Raw genomic sequence first — 23,756 nt, 5'->3', positions numbered from 1 at the left:
TCTGGACGGACAGCTGGACATGGAATATTTAGTGTTTACTTCTAGCTCATAAAGAGAATAACAGAGCTTATTGATATGTTCCCATTTTTCGCTGATGATTTTAGATCAAATAAATTTTCAACTGAATTATTATTTTCAAAATCAATATGAAACATGTTTACGTATAAATTATATTTTGTTATTCCTTCATGCAGACAAACAGCACATCTAATGTATCCATAAATAAAAATGAATGAATGTATGATTGATTTGCTCTTGGAATGCGTGTGTTTTTGTCTGCGTCTGCTTATAAAACTCAATACACTTGCAAAATTGTAGCACGTAACAACACTAATGATTATGATTTTCAATACAAACCACTACACTTTTACGTTCACTTTTTTTTTACGTTTAAAGCAATTAAAGCAAAAAAAAAAAGAGAGAAAAAAAATGCAACAACAACAAAATGGACATTTTTGTCTTTAATTTCCGTTTTTGGTTTTGTGGCTCTGTGAAAAATATCGGCTCTCTTTGAACTTCCACGCTATGTAATATTTCTCTATATTCTCTTTTTGCACTTAAATGCATTGCAACTTAAATGCACGGCACGACGTTTGCTGCACTTATACTTACCTACACAAGCTCTTCATCCATACTTAATTTACTTACTATAAAATAATGCAAATTTATTTGTTTATTCCAGCGTTTGTTTGTGTTTTTGTTGGTTTGTTTCACCTAAATATTCCATCCGAAATTGCACAAAAAATAATTTTGTTTTAATGCACTGATGCACTGATTATTTTCATTATATTTTTTTTTCAAATACATTTGCAATTTATGATAAAAATTTTTAACACAAGTTTCATTTTTGTGTTAAAAAAAAGAAATTTTACATATATTCTTCAACTTTTTGGTTTTTCCCTTTTTTATTTTTTGATTTTGAAATTGCACTTGCACCAATGTTTAAAGCGGCGCCAAGGTGCGGCGCCCGCCACAGTTGTATGTTAGTTTGGTTTTGAAATTGTTTCGAAATCGCGTAAATCCTCATTATGGGGCATTGTTTATGTGCCATGCGGTCGCCCAGGCTGCCAGAAAATTAACGTGTACTTTGCGGTTGACTTAATGCAACAAATCATGTGTGGTCAATTTATACATACGAGCAAGTAGGCAAACTGAGAGAAAAAAAGAAATCGGACACATTTGCACTCCCTTCGATAACACATCCGAATGATTTTAGGTACAGTTGAAGGACTTTTAAAGCAGCTGTTGTCCGTGACCGTCCGTGACGGTCAAACAAGAGATTTTCTTCGCTATCTTCTTGCTGCTGTTTTATGTTAACTTATCACTACCCTCCACGCTTGAAGAAGTAGTGAAAAACGTTCACTTACCAGCAATTGAATGTACATAACCAGAAACCAATTCCATGTCTAATGCCAATTTGGAAATTTTCTATTTAATCAGTTAGAAAGACTAAACGTTTAATTTTAATCGCAATTTGAACTTGTGCCGTTCATACGCCCAAATTCAACTAACGCTTTTCAAGAACCTTTCATCACGCCCTACACCTTAACCACTTTAGGGAAGTATTTTTGGCTATTTGTTTTTAGTCTGTCGGTGAACCGCAGCTGCTCCACTTTTATCAAAGTAACGAAGATAAACAATAGTAGAAATTTTTGATTTAAGCTAAGCCTATCATTTTGTCATAGTTCCTCTGGCGCATGTTAATTTCACGGGTTTGAACACTACTTTGAATTAAATATTTTTGTATGGAAAACAGTATATCAGAGTTAAGTGTATAACTGATAGTACTTAATTTTAATTTCGAAAGATTTAACCCAGAGCCGGTTTATCGTTCTCGATAGCAAGAATGAACTTAATAGTTAAAAATAATGAACTCACTGTAACGAGTAGAGTCCATAACTGTTAATAAAGTATGCGTTCTTACTATCAAATAAATCATCTTTCGATCATAAAATTACTATCGAGTAATATGTTGAAATTACGATCGAGTTTATTTAATATCAACGACCATAATCGTCCCCAATGTTTTTTTACTTGTAGAAAGATCGAATTTCTTAATACTTGTAAACATATTTTCATAAAGAGACTAAAACAGTAAAACGACTTGGGAAAGAGGTGAAAACTTATATTATTGATGTCATCAAATTTTCTATTAAATTCCCTTTTAGTGTACTGCGTCTAAAAAACTCTCAATACAGGCGAGCATGTGATCTAAGTTATTCGGCAGCCTTTAAATGCATACTTTGTAAATTTGAATTTGAGATGTGAACCGCTCCAATGTGTGTACGTTCGTATGTCCCACCCAATGCGATAAACGTATTTGTTCATGTAGGTTAGTTGGTGTTTGATGTATGTATAATGGCATGGTTGTCCAACATATGGGTCCCGGATTAATTTTTCAATTTTTTCTTAGAGTTGAGTTCTTCGCCACATTGACATCGTGTTTTATAATATTATAGAGACAAAATTGTAGTTTTCAGCGACATATATATGCACAGATGAAATTAGACATTATCACAGTTTCAATACACGCAGACTAAGTACGTTGTTTATTATAGTCCGTTTTAATGCAGTCTAATTATGCTGAAAAGCTGGACAATCATGCACGACACCTAGCACCATGTTTGCTATATATAAAACTGCATTTCGCATGTAAGTTGTTTAGGATGCGGTTCGAGCACATGTGCAGCAAGTTTTACTAATGCTTTATGATAGCGCAGTTTAATGTTCCAGCAGGTGATACTTTTGATCCTTAGTTTTATGCTATAGAATACGAAAACCATTCACGATGACAATCTTTCATTCTAAAAAAGCCCCATTTGTCATTATATCGTTAAAATCAATCGATTAGCTAACATAAAGTCAGATATTTGTTTTCTCTTTGCATTAAAAAGTGCTCTTAAAAATAAGTAAGAAAATAAAAAAGCCTTTGGTCTGTTGTTAGTTGAATTAATTAATTAATTAATTGCTCGAAAGGCCAGCACGCACAGGATTGATAATTAGTTAACCGCAAATGTAAACAAATATGGACGACCGTATGTTGCACGTTTTCACTGGATATAAATTTCTTCGACGCTCCTCACCACAACATTAAAAAAGGTGGATAAGCAAAAGCATACGTTTAACAAAAGTATGTTTCGGTTTCGGGTTCTGGCCCCCTTTACCAATTTCCAATTTTCTACATTTTTAACGGTTGACTAAGTGCACTTGGTAGTTATACTGGCTGTTGTTGTTGTTGTTGTGGTTAAATAACAACTCTCCACTATAGCACAATAATCTAGTAAACGGACATCCGGTATAACTGCACAGATACATACACAACCATCTCTTGATATAATTGTATTAAAAAGAGTAAGAAAAATTAAATAAATTAAATTATTGATAAGTGTAAATATGTGTTTCAAAGAATTATTGAATTAATGAAACACCAACAACAACAAAAACAACAAATTTTTAGTTCCGCCTAAGATTACACCATTTTCATTCGCTCGCGATCTGAATGTCGGCGACCGCACAAGCATTCAATGTGTCATTGGCACCGGTGACCTACCGCTCACATTCACCTGGCTGAAGGACGGACAACCGTTACAAGCGGCAGGGCCTGCTGGTATGAAGTCCGGGCATATTTCACGCGACAGCGGCGTCAGTGTTAGCGGTGGGCTTAGTGGTACCGGTGACGTTGCTGCCACGGGCACTGGCTCCCATCTGATGTCGGCGGCGACATCGATCAACTACGCAAATGCACACGCACATCCTTCACATATAACGAATGATGATGGTAGTAGCGGTGGTGAAGGAGGCGCCGGCATAGTGACAATTCGCCAAAATGACGATTTCACCAGCGCCCTCAGCATAACAAGTGTGACGAGGGCCCAAAGCGGCACCTATACGTGTCGCGTCCAAAATGATGCTGCTACTGTATCGCACTCTGCACAGCTAAGAGTTAATGGTATATGAGAATGTGTTGAATGTATTGTGTTTTGCGTTCACTGTAATAATTTACCGTTAATATTATCTTTGTTTGTTTGTTGTTGGCATGCTTTTGCAATGTCGTATACATGTTGTTCCATTTTGTTAATACTTAAATGCTTGTTTAAAAATGCGAATTTTTTTATTTTTGTTCACTTAGTGAAACACTAAATATTTTGAAATAATTTGATTTAAGTTTTTTAATATCAAAATTTTCAGCTAAAAACTGATAACTGATTTTGGTTTAAATTGCGTATTCATTTCTTGGATAATCTTTATATCTGTATCTATCTCTCCCTCTCTTAAAATCTCTTTAGTTCCACCACGTATTTCCCCCTTTAGTTTTGAGGATGAAATTACCGAAGGTATGCGGACTCAACTGATGTGCTCTAGTAGTCAAGGTGATCAACCATTTAATATAACGTGGCTCAAAGATGGTGTTGTAATACAAAGCGGCGGCCTAGAAAGTGCAATACTGTCATCTAATGAATCGCCAAAAAGTGCTTCCTCTAAGCCACCTGACCCTTCGCTAACAATCAATGAATATGCGCCGTTTTCTAGTATCCTCTCGATACATAATGTGACATCGCGTCATAATGGGAACTACACCTGTCGCGTAACAAATCGCGCTGGATCAGTCGAATACGCAGCAACACTTTCCGTTTCTGGTAAATGGTCACAAATGTAACAAATGCAAACGTAATCATTTTAAAAATGTGTGACACACTTCAAATCATTCACAGCAGCACTTTGCGTCTTAAAGCAAATAATGTACATTACCATTTAAGTAAAACTATCGGAATTTAAAGAAGTAATGGCACAAATTTCGAGGCATGATCTAACCTTTCACCTTTCTTCTTTTAACAACTAAATTCAAAAGATGTATGTGTGTGTGTGTGTGTGTGTGTGTGTGTGTGAGTAGATTAACATCAAATTTCGCTTTTAATTGAATTGCTAATAAACTGTTTGATTGAGTTAAGTGCGTATGAATAGAAGTCATTTATCTGCTTTGCTTAAGTTTTAATGAAGTGAAGATATTCCAGCAAGATAGCTCACTTTTTGTGATGCTTGCATCTCTCAATAAAATGATAACTTTTCGCGTTTTTTCTAACGAATGATTAACAGCGAAGCGAAAACAAAAACCCGCAAATAAATTATAAAAATTAAATAATACTAGAGAACATTCTCACTCACATAAAACCAAATCGCTGATTAGAATGCAACGAAAACCGTTTAATACGAAGTAGCTGTTACTGTGTGTGCACACAAACGCTAAAAGAATGCTTTGTACAAACTTAAAGAATTAGAGGCACTTCAGATGTTGGTAAGTCTTACAAGAAGTTAATAGAAATCCGACAAACCCATTAATCATTGCGATGTCTTGGTGTCACTTTTTGCAACCCATTCCAATATCATACATATTTGAGTGTCTTCACGACAGTATTGCTTTCTAATCTTCCATTGGTAAGAAACCAGTTGTGAGGATTGCATTTTCTATCAAGCATTCATTTTCCTTTAAGACATTCATTCCACTGAACAACTCATTCTTTTTAAAGCCATAAAGATGTAGGTATGATCGGTTAACTCCAAGATAGTAACGTTGTTTCATTTCGGGTAATGAAACAAGCAGGAACAAGCGTTCGCCTTCCTTTTATGCAAAAATATAAAAAAGAAATGTAGAAATATAAAAATTAAATTTTAACCGGCTGACGAACTGCTTCTTTTTGCTCAGTGTCTTTTAATGTCTAGCCATTTGTCCTAAATCTTAACATCATACGAAAAAGGTTGGTATTGATATGACAACTTGTGCGATAATGCTTGTGGGCTTACACTATTACCTTGTGAGTTCGCAACTATGGGTTATTTCATGGAATTAAGTGGAAAACAGTAATAAATGCATTGGAATAAATTTTTTGAAGGTAACACTACCACTACTGACCACTGTTAGAAAATCACTTGTTTGGCTACCGTCCGTGAAAATATCTACTTAGATGTTTTGAACCTACTATGGGGAAAAACTCCACTAATTGAAATAAGTTTCTTCGTTGAAATTTCCAGCTTTTTCGGAAGCGCTCCTAGACGATGAACTGTTTGAAATGCATCCGTGCTAAAGAGTTATAGCAAAACGTCTCACTTTTTGTTTTTTACCTTATCCAATACACTAACAGCCGTCTTTCGAAAGCATTGATAGTAGTGTAAAAACGTTTTCAAGCAAAAGTTCGTTAGAGTCGATTCGTCACTGCTACCTTGGAATTTGTACGGTACTAAGAGCTATTCGAAAGTTGTCAGTGTTTCCGTCAAGAAAAGTTTCGGGTGAACTTTTTTATGCCGTTCATGAACAGGGCTTTAGAATTCGAATTTTTTTCCTTTTTAATACGATCTCTCCTCATCGCTCAAGGGATATCTCTCCTGCGTATAGCACGCTGGCGGTGAAAAGGCAGTAAAAAAAGAGGTGTTTATGTTACTTTTCAAACAACGCTTTAGAGAGAATTATTGACTTATTTAAAGATAATTTATTTAGATATGTTTGCCTAATTCGTTCGAGCAATGACGAAAACACTTTCATTCAAACACTTGCCAACCATACTAAAATGAAAATTTAATGAAATGTCTTTCGCGTTTCATTGGCTTCAAACAAGTAGGTTAAATGGCGCAGTTACGGATCAGGGTCCGATGTTTTTTTAACATTCCTCCAAATAAGGCTTTTTTCGTAATGCTTAGATATATGCTTAATAGCTTTCTCGTATATAACCTTCCCTTTCAGCCAGGCTGTTAAAGTGACTCTTTGAAATTTTGTTTAAAACTAACATGATAATACTTATAAAACACAAAGAAGAGACTTTTTTATAAATTGACGTTTGAAACGATTGATTTGAGAAAAAATGGTCTGGATTGTAATAGAAAAATGTGTTTTAAGAAAAAACGACGAATCAAAAAAAACTCGCACAATATTTCGCAATAAGTTCACATTGTGAACTTACGGTTAAAATTTGAAATTCGCCGAACTTGACTTACGTGAATGGTACGGCCAGTTCGGAAAACACAAAGTTTAAAGTTTGAAACAGTAAGTTCAGCCAAGGAATTGAAGTTCCGAGACATACAAAGAATTCGATCGGCCACAACATCTTTTGAATCACACTATCAAATATTTAAGAAGTTATTGAAAATGACTAAAGGTAATTGTAAAAGCAAACTTAGAGAATTGCATAACCCCTTAAATGCTTCATTAGTAGATATTTAAAAGAGACTAATTCAATTCAGGTTCAAGTGATTTCTGTGTGATGTGTTCATGAGCATACAATATAAAAAACTTTCATTATTCCAACCCTATGGTTGTCAAATTTAGAATAAGTTAAAACGATATAGGCAGGCAAGTTCGACAAATCTTATTGGCGCAGTCAAATTGCGACGGCGCCGCATTAGTTCATCGAGATATAAGATGAACACCGCCTTTTGCATACAAATTTGTGCTATTATTTCTAGAAATTTGAAATTGGGAAATAAGAAATTGTATCTGTACTTAAAAAAGCACTTGTGAAATGGAGAGCACCATGTCGGCAACAGCAGGCAACGCACCGAGCACGGAACGAGCACCATCATCACCACCACGCACCACAGTATTGATTCACTCGAATTAGCAAACTATTAGATAAACGCACTTGTATTGCTGAATCTATGTCTCGAATTTAGAAAGAAAACACAATCCTTAGTTACTCGTTTACATAATTTCTTTTCAATCTTTCAATTGCTCTCCCTTTTGGGTTTTAGTTAAAAGCAAATCGATATAGTTCATTTACTTTTTTCAGTTCTATATTTATACCACATTCTATGGTAAGTTGAAAATTCTGTAAAATTCGTTTTCTAGCCGTAAATACCTTCACATATACAGGATATAGCGCATGTCAGTTGATCGCATGTTTGTTTCTATTATTATGGTTTTTTTTTTTTTGTTTTTGGCACATATAGCTTTCATTCAATCAATTATTTTTTTAAATGAAATTATATAAAAACTTCTGAAATATAGTTCCGCCGCGTTGGATCATAAAACCCAGTGATCAGGATGCCATATTGGGTAATCCGGTTTCGATAAGATGTCAAGCAGATGGTTTTCCAGTTCCGACAGTACAATGGAAGCAATCAATAGGTAAACGCTTGGATCAAATGAATTTCAAATGTGAATAATGTTTACGGGTTTCCAGGCGATTCCGGCGATTATCGCGAGCTAAGCTATAACATTGGCAATGGTAATTCTCAGTCGGTGATTGAAACTCACAGCAATGGTACTTTGAGTATACCGAAGGTTGCTAGAGAACACGAAGGTAGTTATTTATGCCAGGCTAATAACGGCATCGGCGCTGGTCTCAGTACCCTTATAAAACTAAAAGTTCATGGTAATTATAGGATGAACACATATGTATTATAAAAACTTTCAATTAAACTAATTATTGCTCTTAGTTGGTCCTTCCGTAACTGTATCAAAGAAACAAATAACAGTTCGGCGAGGCGATCGTGTGACGTTGCGTTGTGAAGCAGACGGCGATCAACCGCTTGATATTTCATGGCGTGGCAAATCGAATCGAATCGATCCTTCATTTGACGTACGTTATCACATCAAAGATTCACCTTTGAGCCGCGGTGTTGTTTCAGAGCTTACCATTCTTCAGACAATTCTTAGCGATCGTGGAGAGTATTCCTGTATTGCCAGCAATACTTATGGTCATGATCGAGGCATTATATACCTTCAAGTGCAAGAGCCACCAAATTTCCCCGTTAATCTACATGTTACGGATTTAGGAAGCCGTTCGGTTACTTTAGCCTGGTCACCAAATGACCAGGATAGCGTTGCTGTGGGTGTAAATAATCGTGATTCTCAGCCTATATCCAATTACATACTGCAATATAAAAAAGCCGGAGGTAAGATTAAAAGCTATTACATTTAGTTTGTAATTTTGTAATTTTTTTTTGTTAGATGTTTGGCATGAGGGAAACAATCAGAAGCTACTACCAGGGGAAAAAACAACAGCGCAAATCGGCTCTTTAAGACCTGCTCAAGCCTATCACTTTCGCTTGTATGCCGAAAATCATCTCGGTACCAGCGCTCCTAGTGATATTTTGTTAGTGCAAACGGACGCTGAAGCTCCTAACGGCCGCCCACAAGATGTTTCAGCTGAGCCTTTAGGGCCGCAGCAATTACTAATCACTTGGCGGCCTCCAGAAAGAGATACATGGAATGGGGAACTACTTGGCTATACTATTGCGTATCAGAAACATGGCTCTTCTGATAATTTTCAAAATTTCACCAAAGTTAGCAGTTTAGGAGGTGAAGGTCTTAATGATTTTCGCCTTACTGGCTTGGAGAAATACACTCAATATGCTGTGACCGTATCAGCTTTCAACGTGAAAGGAGATGGGCCACCCAGCGAGGTGGCTTTGGGGCACACTCTAGAAGACGCTCCGTCGGCTGCTCCACAAAGTGTTACATGTATAGCTTTAACAGCCCAGAATATACAAATTTCTTGGCAGGCTCCACCTAAGGAGAATCATCACGGTGTTATCCAGGGCTACAAGGTTTTATATGAACCAGGAAATTTTGATTCTGAATACGGAACTCGCGAAACTAAAATTACGTCGGCTCTGAGCACAGTTTTGCACGGTCTCCAACCATTTACTAATTATAGCGTCCAATCGTTAGCGTTCACTAGAGCTGGCGAAGGTGTTGTAAGCCCTACTGTATCTTGTACAACCGAAGAAGCCGTACCAGATGCCCCCGAACGAGTAAAGTCAGTAGTAAATTCGGAATCTTCTGTCATTATAAGCTGGCTACCACCACGGCGACCCAATGGAATTGTCACCAAATATAACGTCTACATACGAATATTAGACAAGGGTCAGGAATTGAAAATTCTTAAAGAAGTTTTGCCAGCCCAGAATCGACATTTCGAAGCTAAAGATTTGTCGACTCGCGAAACTTATGAAGCTTGGGTTACGGCCTCCACGCGCGTAGGTCAAGGTCCCAGCACACCCGTTATTAAACTGGTACCAAGTTCTTCAGTGCCAGCTGCAATAATTTCTTTCAGTCAAACTTTAAGTATCAGCTGGCGAGTAGATATGAAGTTACCTTGCCTCTTTGTAGGTTCACCAAAACCGAACTCCGAATGGAAAGTGTTGAATGCCCGCTCCAAAAAACACTTCCGCTTGGAGGTTAGTAACGATAACACTCTTACGCTACGCAACATACAAAGATCTCATGAAGGAAATTACTCATGCATTGTCAGGAACGCCATAGGTTCGGATCATATTGTCTATCAACTTTTCGTTCAAGGTGCAGTAAAGTTTGCAATAATTTAAATATAAAATTAAAACACCTTGTTCTTCTTTAGTGCCTCCGTCAGCCCCCATCATAGCTGTTATTGGCACCACCTCCAATTCAGTCTCATTACAGTGGCGGGTGGAAGATATTGGAGGAGCACCTCTAAGAGGTTTTACGCTTACCTATCGAAAAGAGTTCAGTGACTGGGAGGAAATCCAGCTGGATAGGCGAGTTAATTCCCAACTCCTGGAGAACCTGCAATGTGGCACCCGTTATCAATTTACTATTGTAACTTTTAATAAAATTGGTACAAGCAACACAAGTCCCATTGAAATTGCAAAGACTAAAGGTATTTACTCAGCTAAAGATTGTTACTATGGTGGAATATTCATTTACATAAATATTTCTGGTTATTCGTAGGCAGTAAACCTATTGCACCAGGGAAACATAGCCTTATTCGTCCTAATATAACTTCGGCTTTAGTGGAGTTGTCGTCGTGGCAAGACGGTGGTTGTCCTATACAGTATTTTAGTATTGAGTTTAAGCGTTATGGTGTCGCGAATGACTGGATTATTGTGTCCAGCAGAATAGAAACTCACGTAAGTTTAAATCAGATCCATAAGGTTTGAAAGTAGTTGATGCATTTAACTGAAAAATCTCTCATGTTCACAAATCATGCTGCTTTATTTTTTCTTCGGCCATTCATAACTAGAAATGTGTGGATCTCGTAGAATATTTAGCTAGTCCAAATCTATCAAGAGATATTATCTGAATTATAATTAGAAAATTTTGTTTTAAAATTTCTTTAGACTCGTTACACCATTGGTGATTTGGAGGCAGGTATTGTTTACAGCCTAAGAATTACCGCTCATAATAATGCCGGATCGACTATTAAAGAGTATTCTTTTGAGACGTTGCGTTACAATGGAATTTCGACTGAATTAGATCAGAGCGATCTGCCAGAAGTATCGAGTTTGTTTAGAGATGCCCATCTAATTGCGGTCATAATTACATCCATATTCGGCACAATATTAGCTTTGATTGGCGCCTGTATGTGCTTTAAGAACTGTAAGTTGATGAATTTTATTTGATTCATTAAAAATATTTATTTTCACTTCACCTGAGTTTTAGATCCAAGGCAGTTGTTCACAAGAAATGTCGAGAGTTTGCGGCCGTCTGTCAACGAGGGAAAGGACATCCAACACCGTGAGCAATACTATGGTACGATGCGCAAATCGTGTCAGCAATCACCGGGAGACTCGGTTGTTGCACTTGAGCGCATTCCTGAATACTCTGAAGATATATATCCTTACGCTACATTCCATTTACCAGAGCACGAAAATCAATCAGCAAATATACCACTGAACCGCAAAGGCATTCAACCCATGTATGATCCAAGGGGAGGCGATGACAACACACTATCTAGTACGGGAGTGAAAGTGAAGCGGTCTGTCTCGGCTAGCGTGGGTAGTGGCAACATATCCCTGGGAGGTGGCGAATGCAGTCATACAAGTACCGAAAAACGGCATAAACGGCGTTCTAAGGCCATTAAATCCGAATCCGAAGAATACGATAGTCTCAACAGTGATAGCGATCTTAGCGGTGAACGAATACGTGACGATAACCGCAGCTCACATACTGATGCTTCCAATCAAATGGACAATTCGGGCTGCAACAGTACGTACCTCTTTCTGTACTGAGTTTTTTCTGAAATTGTTTCCACTTATTTAATCAACTATTCAAGTGCACGGTCATAGTCCACGTAGTGGAAGCGGGAACAAGGAACGCCTGTCGGTATTTAGCAGGCCTCAACTTCATAGTAAGTTAGTACCTGTTTTTCTTATCAAAACTGTACAAAAATTGAAAGTTCAGTTACTCACACTAACCCAGAGTATCATCCCCATTTGCTGCCAATAATCCTGCATCTTTGTAGCTGTAACTACCGTAATTAACACCTACTCACTAACAATATTTTATCACTCATTCATTTCTTCACATACCTTTCCATTAACATTATCACCATACCTTGCTTATTTAACCTTAATCAGTGTACCTTTAAAATGTTTTCGTATATGTAGAAAGTATTTTACCGAAACGCAAGAAAGATTCCACGAGCGAGAACTCACGCACTTCTAACGGGCTGGCCGATACTGCTTCTGAACAGCAACAGCAATCATCGAACAAAGGCAAACAAAATAAGCCATTATCGTTTAAATCTAGAAAATCTTTCTTTCAAATTATTATACCTACTAAAATTATTACCCCCAACCCACAGTCCGCCATTTTTGCACCTCGTCCAAAAAGCGTACCAACCGCTAGTAATAGTAAAGGATTGACAAGTGATCATGAAAAGCCGACAAGAACAAAAACAAAATCCCAAGCCCATGTTCCACCACACCAGTATGTACATCTCCTACAACGTCCCCGATCAGAGATAAAAGCCGCACAAAAGCAACAGCCTGCACGAACCTTTTCACCAACCACATCACCCTCACACCGAATTGCATCATCGTCCAAGCATGAACACAAGGTCACCTCTACTGTCACCAAAACCACCACCACTGCCGATCAAACGAATCATCAACCCATAAGCAATTCCCGCAGTAGTCCCAATGCTTTGGTGATTTTGAAATCTTCGGGTAGCGGCGGCAGTGGTAGTAGCGATAGTATGGTCGGATACCAACAAAAGAGCTCTCTATCGAATAGGCAAGCCACACACATTAGATGTCTATTATTTACAAATTTCTTACTTTTTCTACTTTTGTACATATGTGTGTAGATGTCATTTTATAATCTCATTTATTTATGTGTATATATAAATTTAGCGTGTAAAAGGCTAGCGTAGAAGGCGTTCTTTGAAATTACATATTCTCTAAGTGAGACGAGAAAATGATAAAACATCTAAAGCACAAGTAGAACAAAAAAGTCCGAGTCGAGTTATTTTCAAAAAAACTTTTTATCTTAATAATCTGTAATGGAACAAAGAAATATTGGCTTTGTTATTTGCTTTTGCACTATATAGATTCAAATAATTTTTAAATAATTGGAAGAGGAAGGATAAGGTGTACATTTAAACACCATCGCAACAGGAACCGAATGGAAGAAGAACGTGCACTCTTAACTTAATTGCATCTTTCACTTAGCTTGCTCTGCTTAATTCGCTCACGTACACATTACTTGCCGCAAAAGTATGTCCACGAGAAACATATGCTTATATGTAAATGCTTTCCAATGCATGAGTAGTTAGAAAAATAATGCAAAGTTTTCCTTATCATTTGATCATAGCGTAGTGGTGTAGTAAATGAGATGAACCAAATACATTGAAAATATTGAAATGAATCGGATTTACTAAGTTATGTAAATGTTTTAATATTTAACAAAACCTCGACTATTACAATATCAAGACCACACATATAAATTCGCTCTTTATCATACTCACGACAGACTGTTATCTACCGTTTGATGCATGTGCCTGTGCATGGAAATCACGGTTATATCTTTAAAACTTTTTCTTAACAGCACAAATTTTTTACTATCAGCCTTGTAAAGCTAATTTCGACAATCTGCAAAATCACTTAACGTGCTTGTCAAAACTTTCCAACATCACTACACAATTTCGTTTTTTTAACTACGACCGTTAACAAAGTCTCGCTGGAAAGTGCGTCAATCGGCTAAAAAGGACTAGGAATCTTCAACGAATACCAAAATAGACCTATAGATAAATTCTCAACGTTTTTTGATAAAATCCAGAATGGATTAAAAACTGGTCGTTGCAAAACTTGATTATCTAGAGTTCTTTGCCTTTTTTGGGAAACTTGCGGATGCCTTCGCTGTGAACATTTCATGCTTTCGAGATGAAACAGTCATAGGTCCATTACCATACAACTTCAGCTTTTGTGGATCGCTGATCTCCTAAACATGACTGGATCGATGTGTGTGTGTGTCAAAGATAATCAGAACGAGGCATGTCCGCAATCAGAAGTTTCCACCCCAAGTTAAAGGTTTCCTTGAAGAAGTCAAAATATTTTATCCACGAGTAGGACGCTACTAAATATCTTGCATCCCTTTGCTAATCCAACTCTTCACGTATTTTCATTATAAAATGTCGTCATAACACCTTGTGCAATAAGTTCGTAGGACAACTGTTCGTACAACTGTAACTCGTAAAATAATGTCATGAAAATTTGATACATTTCGTTTAAAGGTTAGTGCCATCTAAAAATCGTATGGCGTCGTCAACCTTCATCTTATCGAGTGATCTGCTCTTAATAATAATAATAATCGATCCGAAATTAGTCCAATTCGATGCATTTTGAGCAGCGTTTGCCATGGGACAAAATATGGAAAAATGCTAAATTTTATGACAACATATCGAAGACTGTTAATTGTGGCTCGGAAATAAGAGCACATGCACAGCCATCACAAAGGCAGACGAACAGACAATTGATGTAATAAAGGTTCCCGAGTGTTGCGTACATCCCTTCAATTTCAACATACTCTTACCATAAGTTATACAAGGCATAAAAATTTACTTTATTGTTGTTGCTTACGCTTTTGTTTGAAAAATAATCAAGCAAGAATTAAAAATAGTCGTCTATAGATAATTGCTCGGGATGAATATTTTAGTACCAAGTAGTGCACAACCTTTCTTTGGAGCAAGTTTTTCACTTACTTTAAAATCAAATGAAGTGTACGAAACTGGCCCTTGCAATTTGGAGTTCAAAATCAGATTACTTGGTTTTGGCTTACTTGGGAAGTTAATTAATTTATGTTCGTAGTTGTCTAATTCAATAAAAAAAAAAATTTTTAATTTTTGCAATGTTTTTATACGTGCTTCGATTTGTCATTAATAGAATTAGATTAGCGTTGAAATGGTGAACAAATTTTCTCTTTCCTAGTAGCAATCATTACTTAAATAGCGTACATGTTTTGAATCATCTACGTGAGCTTTTTGGAAAATATAACTATAATCGCTTAACAACTACACACTACGTAATTTTAATACGAATTCAAAATGACTTATGTAAGAGATCTAATGATATAAATTTAAAGCAAGAAGGCTGCCTAACGTAGAGTTTTCCAAGCTATTACTACTATACGTTTAGTTTGAACTGTATAAAAAACTCCCAATATACCAAAGAAAGCTTAAACTATATGCATCTTTGTGAGCACTGGCTTCTTAATAGATCCATTGCCTATCCTAATCCTTGCTTTTTGTTTATTGCTATTAATATATAATATTAGTCTCACAACTCACTTTAATGGCTTCGTATTCGTTTAATGGCTACGGCATTGTTTTTTATTTCATAGTAACGATTTTATTTATACTAATATTGTCACTGCATTATTCCCCAGTTTTCTCTTATATTAATTTTATTATATTTCAATAATTTGCAATTAATTCAATCACGTATGGATATACACAGCAGCGTGGACACGGTGCCGCTCGACTACCGGCTCTTTGACCCGCCACCAAAACAACAACGCAAACGGCAACAGTCGAGTCTCAAAGCCACACAATCACCACAATCTTATCATCAGCGACAAGCTTCAGACGAATGTGCCCAAGATACAGCCAACAATACAAATATGTCCGGCAGTTTATCCGGCAAAATACGAGCAAAAAATACCGATAATAATTCCAGCAGCGGAAACAGTATCGCCAATGAATTCCAATCTTCACCTAAGGACAGCGTCCCCGCCCCGAATATTGTCCAATCGGGCTCCTATGTCGAAATACTAAAACAAGCAGCCGCTGCTGCTAATCAACAAACAACTGCCGAACAGCGCTTAATTTCACATACTAAAGGTACTGCCATTGCATCCTCTCCCCTAGCCTGTCATAATAAAAGTTATGGGGACTTTTTAACCATAACACCACGTAGGAAAGGAAAACTGCTTGGCAATCAAACGGACAACGTTAAACACATAACACCAAGCGGTATGATGGAAGCGCCAGATAATTATCGCCATCATTTACCACATAGTATTGAACCGTTACATTTACTCGGTATACCCAATGAGAATATGTCAACATTTTTCGATTACCGTGCCATGGAAACGCTAAGCAATGCGGACACATTGGCCATAGGATCCACAATGGCCACGCATTTGTATCCAAATAAAAGTAAAGCAGGTTATGAAACATCGTCAACGTTGGCCAGCCAAACAAACACTGCCGTGCCAGATGAATATCAACATATAATCAGCGAAAAGAATTTAAGTCCACCTTCGGCATTTTGTGATAACATATCAATTAATAAAATTTAAGAAAATAAAAAAAAAGCAAAAAAAAAAAGAATTAAAAAGAGAGGAAAACTACTTAAAACATGGAACTCGAAACTGCCTACACCAGCAATGGCTTCACGCAAAGGAAGCTATAAATATTAGAAGAAGCATAGACCAAAATAACTACAAATCGAAGCTCAAAATCAAACATATCCCGAAATACAGTTAGGTATATGGGTGCATATATATATATATATATATATCACCAGGATATTTTAAAGCATTTGTAGCATCACGATGTCATTACAACTTTAAGACATAGAAAACAAAAACGCGTATTGCGTAATTACTAAATTTTATAATTAACGAAACCTTGTCAGTGTATGTGTGTTGTACATAGAAAATAAGCCCTATTATTAGTATATATGACCGAGAAAACAAAAAAAAAAAAAAAACTAAAAGAAAAACGAAACAGGAAACAATCGTATCTAAGTATTGCCTGTAAGTTGAACAACTATGCATTTAGCTAATTTGGTTGATTATTACGATACAAAAATTATTTCAATTTCCTTTTACACAAATTCCAAATTAAACTTGGGCTTTTATGAGGAGGAAGGTAATTATGTTGAAGAACACAGTGAAAAACTACGGCATAGGTAGCTTCATCGGTGCTTGTGTAAATAATTTCAAACTAAAGCCCTTTATAGTTAAATATACACACGCTCATCTATACACAAATACATATATAATTACGTTTACATATATATACTATTATTATTATTATAATTATTATTATTGTTGGGAAAAAAATAATCTTTGGTGTTGGCTGGTTTATTACTATCTTCCACTTTATATATAAATAAATATACATAGATAGATGTGTACTCGCGCGTATATGTATATACGAAAAGGAAGGCATGCGTGCACAACGTTAAATGTAATGTAATTAATTAACTTACAAACAAGTCAATATCAGTAGAGACTGATTCAAAAAATAATTCGATATCAATTTATTATAACGTAAAAGTCAATTTCCAATTATTTTTCTATATCTTATAACCTTCTTTAAATTTCATTAACAAATTTTATCATCAAAAGTAAAAAAAAAAAAGAAGCAAATTGATTAACTAGCCAAAAGGTGGTTGCATATTCTTGATATCATCATTCAGTTCGGTTAACATATTTTAAAATATATTTTTTTAAATCTCGTATTAGAAAATTGCAAAGGTTTTCGAATATATACTTCATTTAGTGGTCACAAAAAAGCTTGTGTTTCCGAACCGATATAATCTTCCAATGATGTAATGTTTCAATGTCTTTTGTAAACATTCATAATTGAATATGGGATAGGCTAAATATATATTTCGCATTCTGAAGTCTTGAACACAACACAATAATTCTCTTATGTTTGTTACAAATAGGTGATAACTAAATTGTTAGTTCAAATTAAGGCATTCTATTAAAGAACTACCGATTGACTGGCTTTACCAAACTTGACGGACACAAATGCTGTAGCATTTCAATTTTAAAACCAATTATTTTTCATTTAATTTTATATAAATGTAACACATTACTAATTGTCGTAGATGTTATAGTATTCATTGTATATCTTCAATTATATTACCTGATCTTTGATCTTTCAAAATATTTCTAATCAAATTTCGGATATCACAACTGATATTAAAATAGTGTTTGTCAATTTTCGGAAGTCGATGAAATTTTTTACTGTGTTTAGCTTTCCTTTCGTTCAAAATCAGTTTCATACTGTTCAGTAAACCGAAACTATTGTAAATATTAGTTAATTGTACTTTATAAATACATTCCCTTTTCGCTCCCCCATTAACAATTGAAATTTAGATCAATTAGAAGGTTAACTACATCACTTAGCTCTTTATTACATAAACGAACAATGATGATCAATTATTTCATAAATTATCAAAATCAATTAAATTAAAAGATCTTAGAGTAAGCATCGTACAAACAACGTTTCCATTGACGAGTGAATAAAACATTATTTAATAACAGGAAAATAAGGACATTTAAAAGTAGAAAAAGAAACAAATAAACACATGAGGGCATAAATCAAAGATTTTGGAAACTTTACTTAAAAATATTAAATCGTAAATTCATACCAAAAAATAAGAAAAATATTGTAAGCCTTAAGTTAAATCGATAATAAAATGTTTGCGTTTTAATACTGAAGAATTTTTATTTTCAAAATTTGTCATAACCCTTATCACCCGTTCATAGACGGCACATGAGACTCGAAATTATGCACTGGTAAGCAAATCATTAACATTTCACTTTCGTTTTATTAATGAAACAACATAAATGCATTATTTATCAGTACATAGCTATTTAAAGTTAATACATTTTTTCGATCAATTTTTTAAATTCTTTTTGTTTTTCTCTTAAAATACAACAAATAAACAACAGATAGTTTATTGTGAAGGTCGTGAATTACCTGACAATTTGCAGGTCTGTGGGCCTTAAAGAATAATACTATTTCTCTTTTGCCAAAACTGGATAGTGATTATGTATGACGAAGGCTAATTTCCATTTTCGAGTTTTTTGCTTTACCTATGCACAATAGCTGTGATAGACGCTCTTTTACATATTTACATATGTCAAATCAAGCGAAGGCTGTGTAGATCACTGTTTGTGTTAGAATTCGTTGCTCAGAGATGCATTTATAAGAGAAAGCAGCCCTAAATGGAAAATAAAATAAATTCTAAACAAAATTGCTTTACTTACTTAACTGAACCAAAACGCAAAATTTTATATTAAGCCCAAAAAAGATATCTGAAAGTACAGAGCTTTCTACATCGAACCATTCCCAACAAAATGTTTCTTTAAAATATAGCACAAAGCTAAGTTTGAATTTGGAATTCACTGTGCAGAGGGATCCATACGATAATCCATAAATCTACAAAATAAAAATCAAAACATGGTAGAGTCCAGAATTCAGAGTTCAGAGCAATTTCATTTCTTTTCGTCCTTCCCTAATATGATAGATATCTGTCAAAGAATAATTACTAATACTGGTAATTGACTTGTAGGTGTCACTGACGATTATTGAAACGAATTTATACAAAAAAAAGTACTTTTCTTTTAGTTGGTATTAAATCGTTTGTAATTTTGCTTATATATGCACACATTCTTCTAACTACAAAGCAAATGCATTATGTGCATTCTTTCATTTTTTTCTTCCTTTTTGTTTGCTGGAAATGCTTTTTGTTTCACTTTATTTGTTTTCATTCAAAATGTTACATAGGTTTGCTTTTATTTACGTTCGCGTGATTGGTTTATTTTTCGAACTAAATTTCAAATGACGAAAACAACACGAAATGCAAAACTAAAAGACTTTCAATGCATGGCGTCGAATAGTTAACTAAAAGATGCGTAATCAGTACTACGGGTTTTTCCCTTATATTTTAGTAAATGGTAGAAAACTTTCAATATCAATTTCCTTTTTATGTGTTATGGTTTAAAAATCATACGGTAAAAAGTTTAATTTTGCGCTCCGGAAAGTTAATAATATAAGCTTCCGTAGTGGCATGTTGATGAACGATTTAATTACTCTATTTGTTATATCGTTATGAATGTGGGATACTTTTTTTTCTTTCTTTCTTACATTAAACTTGGCATTGTTTCTTTTGCATTAGAAAAAAAGAGAAGGAAAGAAATAGATAGAGTGTATTGGAAGCTAAATAAAAATACAAGAATTCAAACATTTTCCTACGTAGACAATGAAAATTTTGTTAACATAGTCTTAATTTTTTGACTTAAAACGACTGCAAAGATTGAGCCTGTATATCCAATTTGTTGCTTGTGTCTGTCTATTGAATCTAGTTGGAGAGAAATCGTTGATTTTACTTTAACGCTTTAACGCATGTATGGACCAAAGGGCGGACAAAACTTACTCATCGGACGTGCGAAAGAAATGCATAAGTAGATAATTGAACTTTCTTTTCTACTGTTTTGAAATAAGCTCTTCTCCAACCATTTTTAATCATGTTTTGTTTATTACCGTTACTTTTTCGCAATACATTTCTTTTATATATATCAACTCACAGATGTAACTTTTAACATTTCAAAAGGAGTTCTGTTATTAAAATATGCAATATTCCACTTATTTTAAAGAGCAAACCAACAATACTTCAAAGGACAATTAGAGTACAGTACAGTACAGTACAGTAGAGTACAGTAAAAGCTCCCTATTTGCGGGGTATACTTTCCATAAACCGGCGCGAATGCAGAAACCGTGAATACGGAATGATAATTTATATGAGATTATAGGGGATACTTTCCCAGGTGGCAAAATAAAAAAAATCAAATACATAAAAAAATCGATTTAATTGAAGTTTTTGAACATTTTGATTAATTATCTTAAGGCTTACGCAATGGTTTGAGGAGTTTTGTAACTTTCTCTTGATTGGCAGTTTTTAAAAGCTCCTTCAATTGAGACTGATACGCAGCAGTCGCATTAGCAATTTGCCTCTTAAAAATAAGATTTCGTCCCATAAAGAAATAGCGAAGCTCATTTGCCAATCTTAAACCTTCATTAAGATTTTTCAAATTAAATGTAACGTTCCCAGTGCTTGTTGAAGCCCCTTCTTCAATGGGCTGTGGATTTAACATTTCCTCAAAGTCGGTTTCAGTAAATCTTCATCTTGCGATTCAAGCAATTCCCGAACGTCACTTGATTTTATGTGTTCGAACCCATCTCGTCCTATTCCATTCGCGATTTCGGCTATGTTTGCAGTCAAAGTTTGAACTTGCACAGGCTCTTCGTCATTTTCCGCCGTCAGAGTAGGCCACAGTTTTTTCCAGCATGACTTCAATGTGTGTGGCTTCCGTTCTTCCAATGATTCTTTTATGTTTACGATGTATTTTGCTATGCCAAGTTTCTTCCTGCATTCCATAACATTCATATCAGGATTTCATTCCATATTATCCAAGGTTCGTCTAATGTAATAGAGCTTAAAGGTCTGGATTATTCCTTGGCCCATAGGTTGAAGCAAAGGCGCCGTGCTGGGAGGTAGAAATGTGACTTTTATGTTTGGACGCATAGTTTCAAATTCGCGAGGATGACCTGGGGCATTGTCCAAAACTAGAAGTGCTCTAAAGTCTAAATTCTGTTTTTTTAAAGTTTCAACTTCAGAAACAAAACAATTCCGGAACCAGTCACAAAATATCCGCGATTAAAGAAATTTATAGCCGCGAATATGGAAGTTGGGTCGAATTTTTTTAATCCGCAAATAGTGAAAACGTCAACGAAGGAAGTGCGAATAATAGCTTTTACTGTATTAATTAAACATACACACGTATATGTTTATAAACACTATATAAGCACGTACAGTACTAATAGATGAAATCTGACAGATCCATATTTCTCTTATTCACATAATAAATCGTATGACGTAACACCTAAGTTTTGCAACATTTTTAAGTGGGCTTGTTCATTTTTATCACATAATTACATTAATCAAAACGAATCGTTGTAATATCAAACAAGCTTTCCTTTACTTTTCTTTTTGCTCCATTTTTTTTTTTCTTAACTTCGCGGAGTTATTATTGAAATCACGTGATCAAAAAGAAAATTAGAACAAATTTTTAATTGTTCTCAAAAGCATTTAATCTTTAATATGCATCTACGCCATTGAATGATCTTTCCAGCGCTTTCGATTTTAAACATAATTTGTTAACTCTCTGATAATTTATTTTGAAAAAATCGTGGTCACATTTTTCAAAATAAAAAAAAAAAAATTAAAAACATCTGACTTTTTATTCAGTAGTTTCCCAAACGTTTTGAAGTGAGTGGTTATTTCACAAATAACAAGCAATAGACAACAATAAGGCATAATGGCCCCGGGGCCGCCAGACAAAAACTCGAATAGATTTCATCTATTAAGTGATACATCCCCCCAAAGAAAAAAAAGTAACAATTCCGATTTTCCGTTGTTGCCAATCACCGATATAACCCCTATTGATAAAAAATATATTGTTATTTCTTCAACCGATGCTCGAATAACAATTTCCCAAATTAGCCCGTTTGCTATAAAAAAAGCTCTAGATAGCATTACAACATACATCGACTCCATCTCGATTCTACGCGATGGGAATTTACTGGTCCTCGCTGGGAACCCGCGCGCAACCGAAAAGCTCATAAAGGCCAAATCTTTAGCTAATCTATGTGCTATTTCAGCTAAACTACATGAGAAACTTAACTCGGTTCGAGGCGTAATTTATGCCCCTTGCTTAAAGCATGTGCCGGAAGATGAAATTGTTCGCGAAATGGGCAATCAAGGAGTGACTGAAGTATATAAATTAACCAAACTGAATGATGACGGAAAAACACGCTCTCCTACAAGAAGGATTATTTTAACTTTTGATCGCTACCGATTACCGCGAACAGTTGATGTGGCGTGGTATAAATGTAAAGTAGAACTATACATCCCAAATCCTATGAGGTGTAAAAATTGCCAACGCCTGGGTCATACGGCAAAAAGATGCACTAATGCTGCATCTTGTGCTAACTGTGGTCATCCTCCACATACTGAAAGCTCCACTCTGCTTACATGTCATTACAATTAAATAAAGTTTTTAAAATTCTACAATGGAACATTAAGGGACTTATTAATAATTTTGATGAACTCCGTACACTCATAAGTGATTTTAATCCAACCTTTTTATCGCTTCAAGAAACCCATTGTAGAAGCTCTTTTAATCCTATTCCACCCAAATCATATACTGGATACTTCACGAATGCTGATCAAAACTCATATTCCAAACAAGGAGTAGGTGTTTTTATAAAATCAAGTATACCTCACAAACGCATAAATTTAAGCTCAAATATACAAGCCGTAGCGATACAAATAATGTTAAATATAAAATTTACAGTGCTTTCGCTCTATATTCCACCTTCGCAATCGTTTTCTCAGCAAGAACTCTACAGTTTATTCTCCGTACTTTCCCCCCATTAATTATATGCGGCGATTTCAACAGCTGGAATACCATCTGGGGCTCAACAGTGAACAACACTCGCGGTACTGTTTTAGAAAAGGCCTTTTTTCAAAGCAACCTTTGCGTTTTAAATGATGGAAAACCAACGCACTTCTCAACTCATCATACTTTTTCACATATTGATTTAACATGTTGCTCTCCATCACTTCTTCCTTTGGTGTCCTGGTCTATTTCTGATGATCTACATAATAGTGATCACTTTCCAATCATAATCGATCTTAAA

The 23,756-nt window shown here is 35.3% G+C and overlaps 1 protein-coding gene across 1 annotated transcript in view; it reads left to right on the top strand.

The window, feature by feature from the left end:
• LOC119640364 (Down syndrome cell adhesion molecule-like protein 1 homolog) overlaps positions 1–16,947 on the top strand; it is a 77,744-nt gene extending 60,797 nt beyond the window's left edge. The window contains 13 exon segments of the mRNA XM_038038330.1: positions 3,458–3,949; positions 7,994–8,113; positions 8,169–8,360; positions 8,425–8,883; positions 8,939–10,291; positions 10,350–10,628; positions 10,700–10,878; positions 11,089–11,347; positions 11,411–11,500; positions 11,612–11,956; positions 12,024–12,098; positions 12,358–12,985; positions 15,709–16,947. Of these exon segments, the coding sequence (XP_037894258.1) occupies positions 3,458–3,949; positions 7,994–8,113; positions 8,169–8,360; positions 8,425–8,883; positions 8,939–10,291; positions 10,350–10,628; positions 10,700–10,878; positions 11,089–11,347; positions 11,411–11,500; positions 11,612–11,956; positions 12,024–12,098; positions 12,358–12,985; positions 15,709–16,549 (5,312 nt within the window). The 3' untranslated portion in view covers positions 16,550–16,947.
• Positions 16,948–23,756: the final 6,809 nt, after the last annotated feature.

The sequence above is a fragment of the Glossina fuscipes genome, unplaced genomic scaffold (genome assembly GCF_014805625.2).
Source record: "Glossina fuscipes isolate IAEA_lab_2018 unplaced genomic scaffold, Yale_Gfus_2 121, whole genome shotgun sequence".
Lineage (NCBI taxonomy): Eukaryota > Metazoa > Arthropoda > Insecta > Diptera > Glossinidae > Glossina > Glossina fuscipes.
Note: the sequence above shows the minus strand (reverse complement) of the source record. Positions and strands in the feature narration are given on the sequence as shown.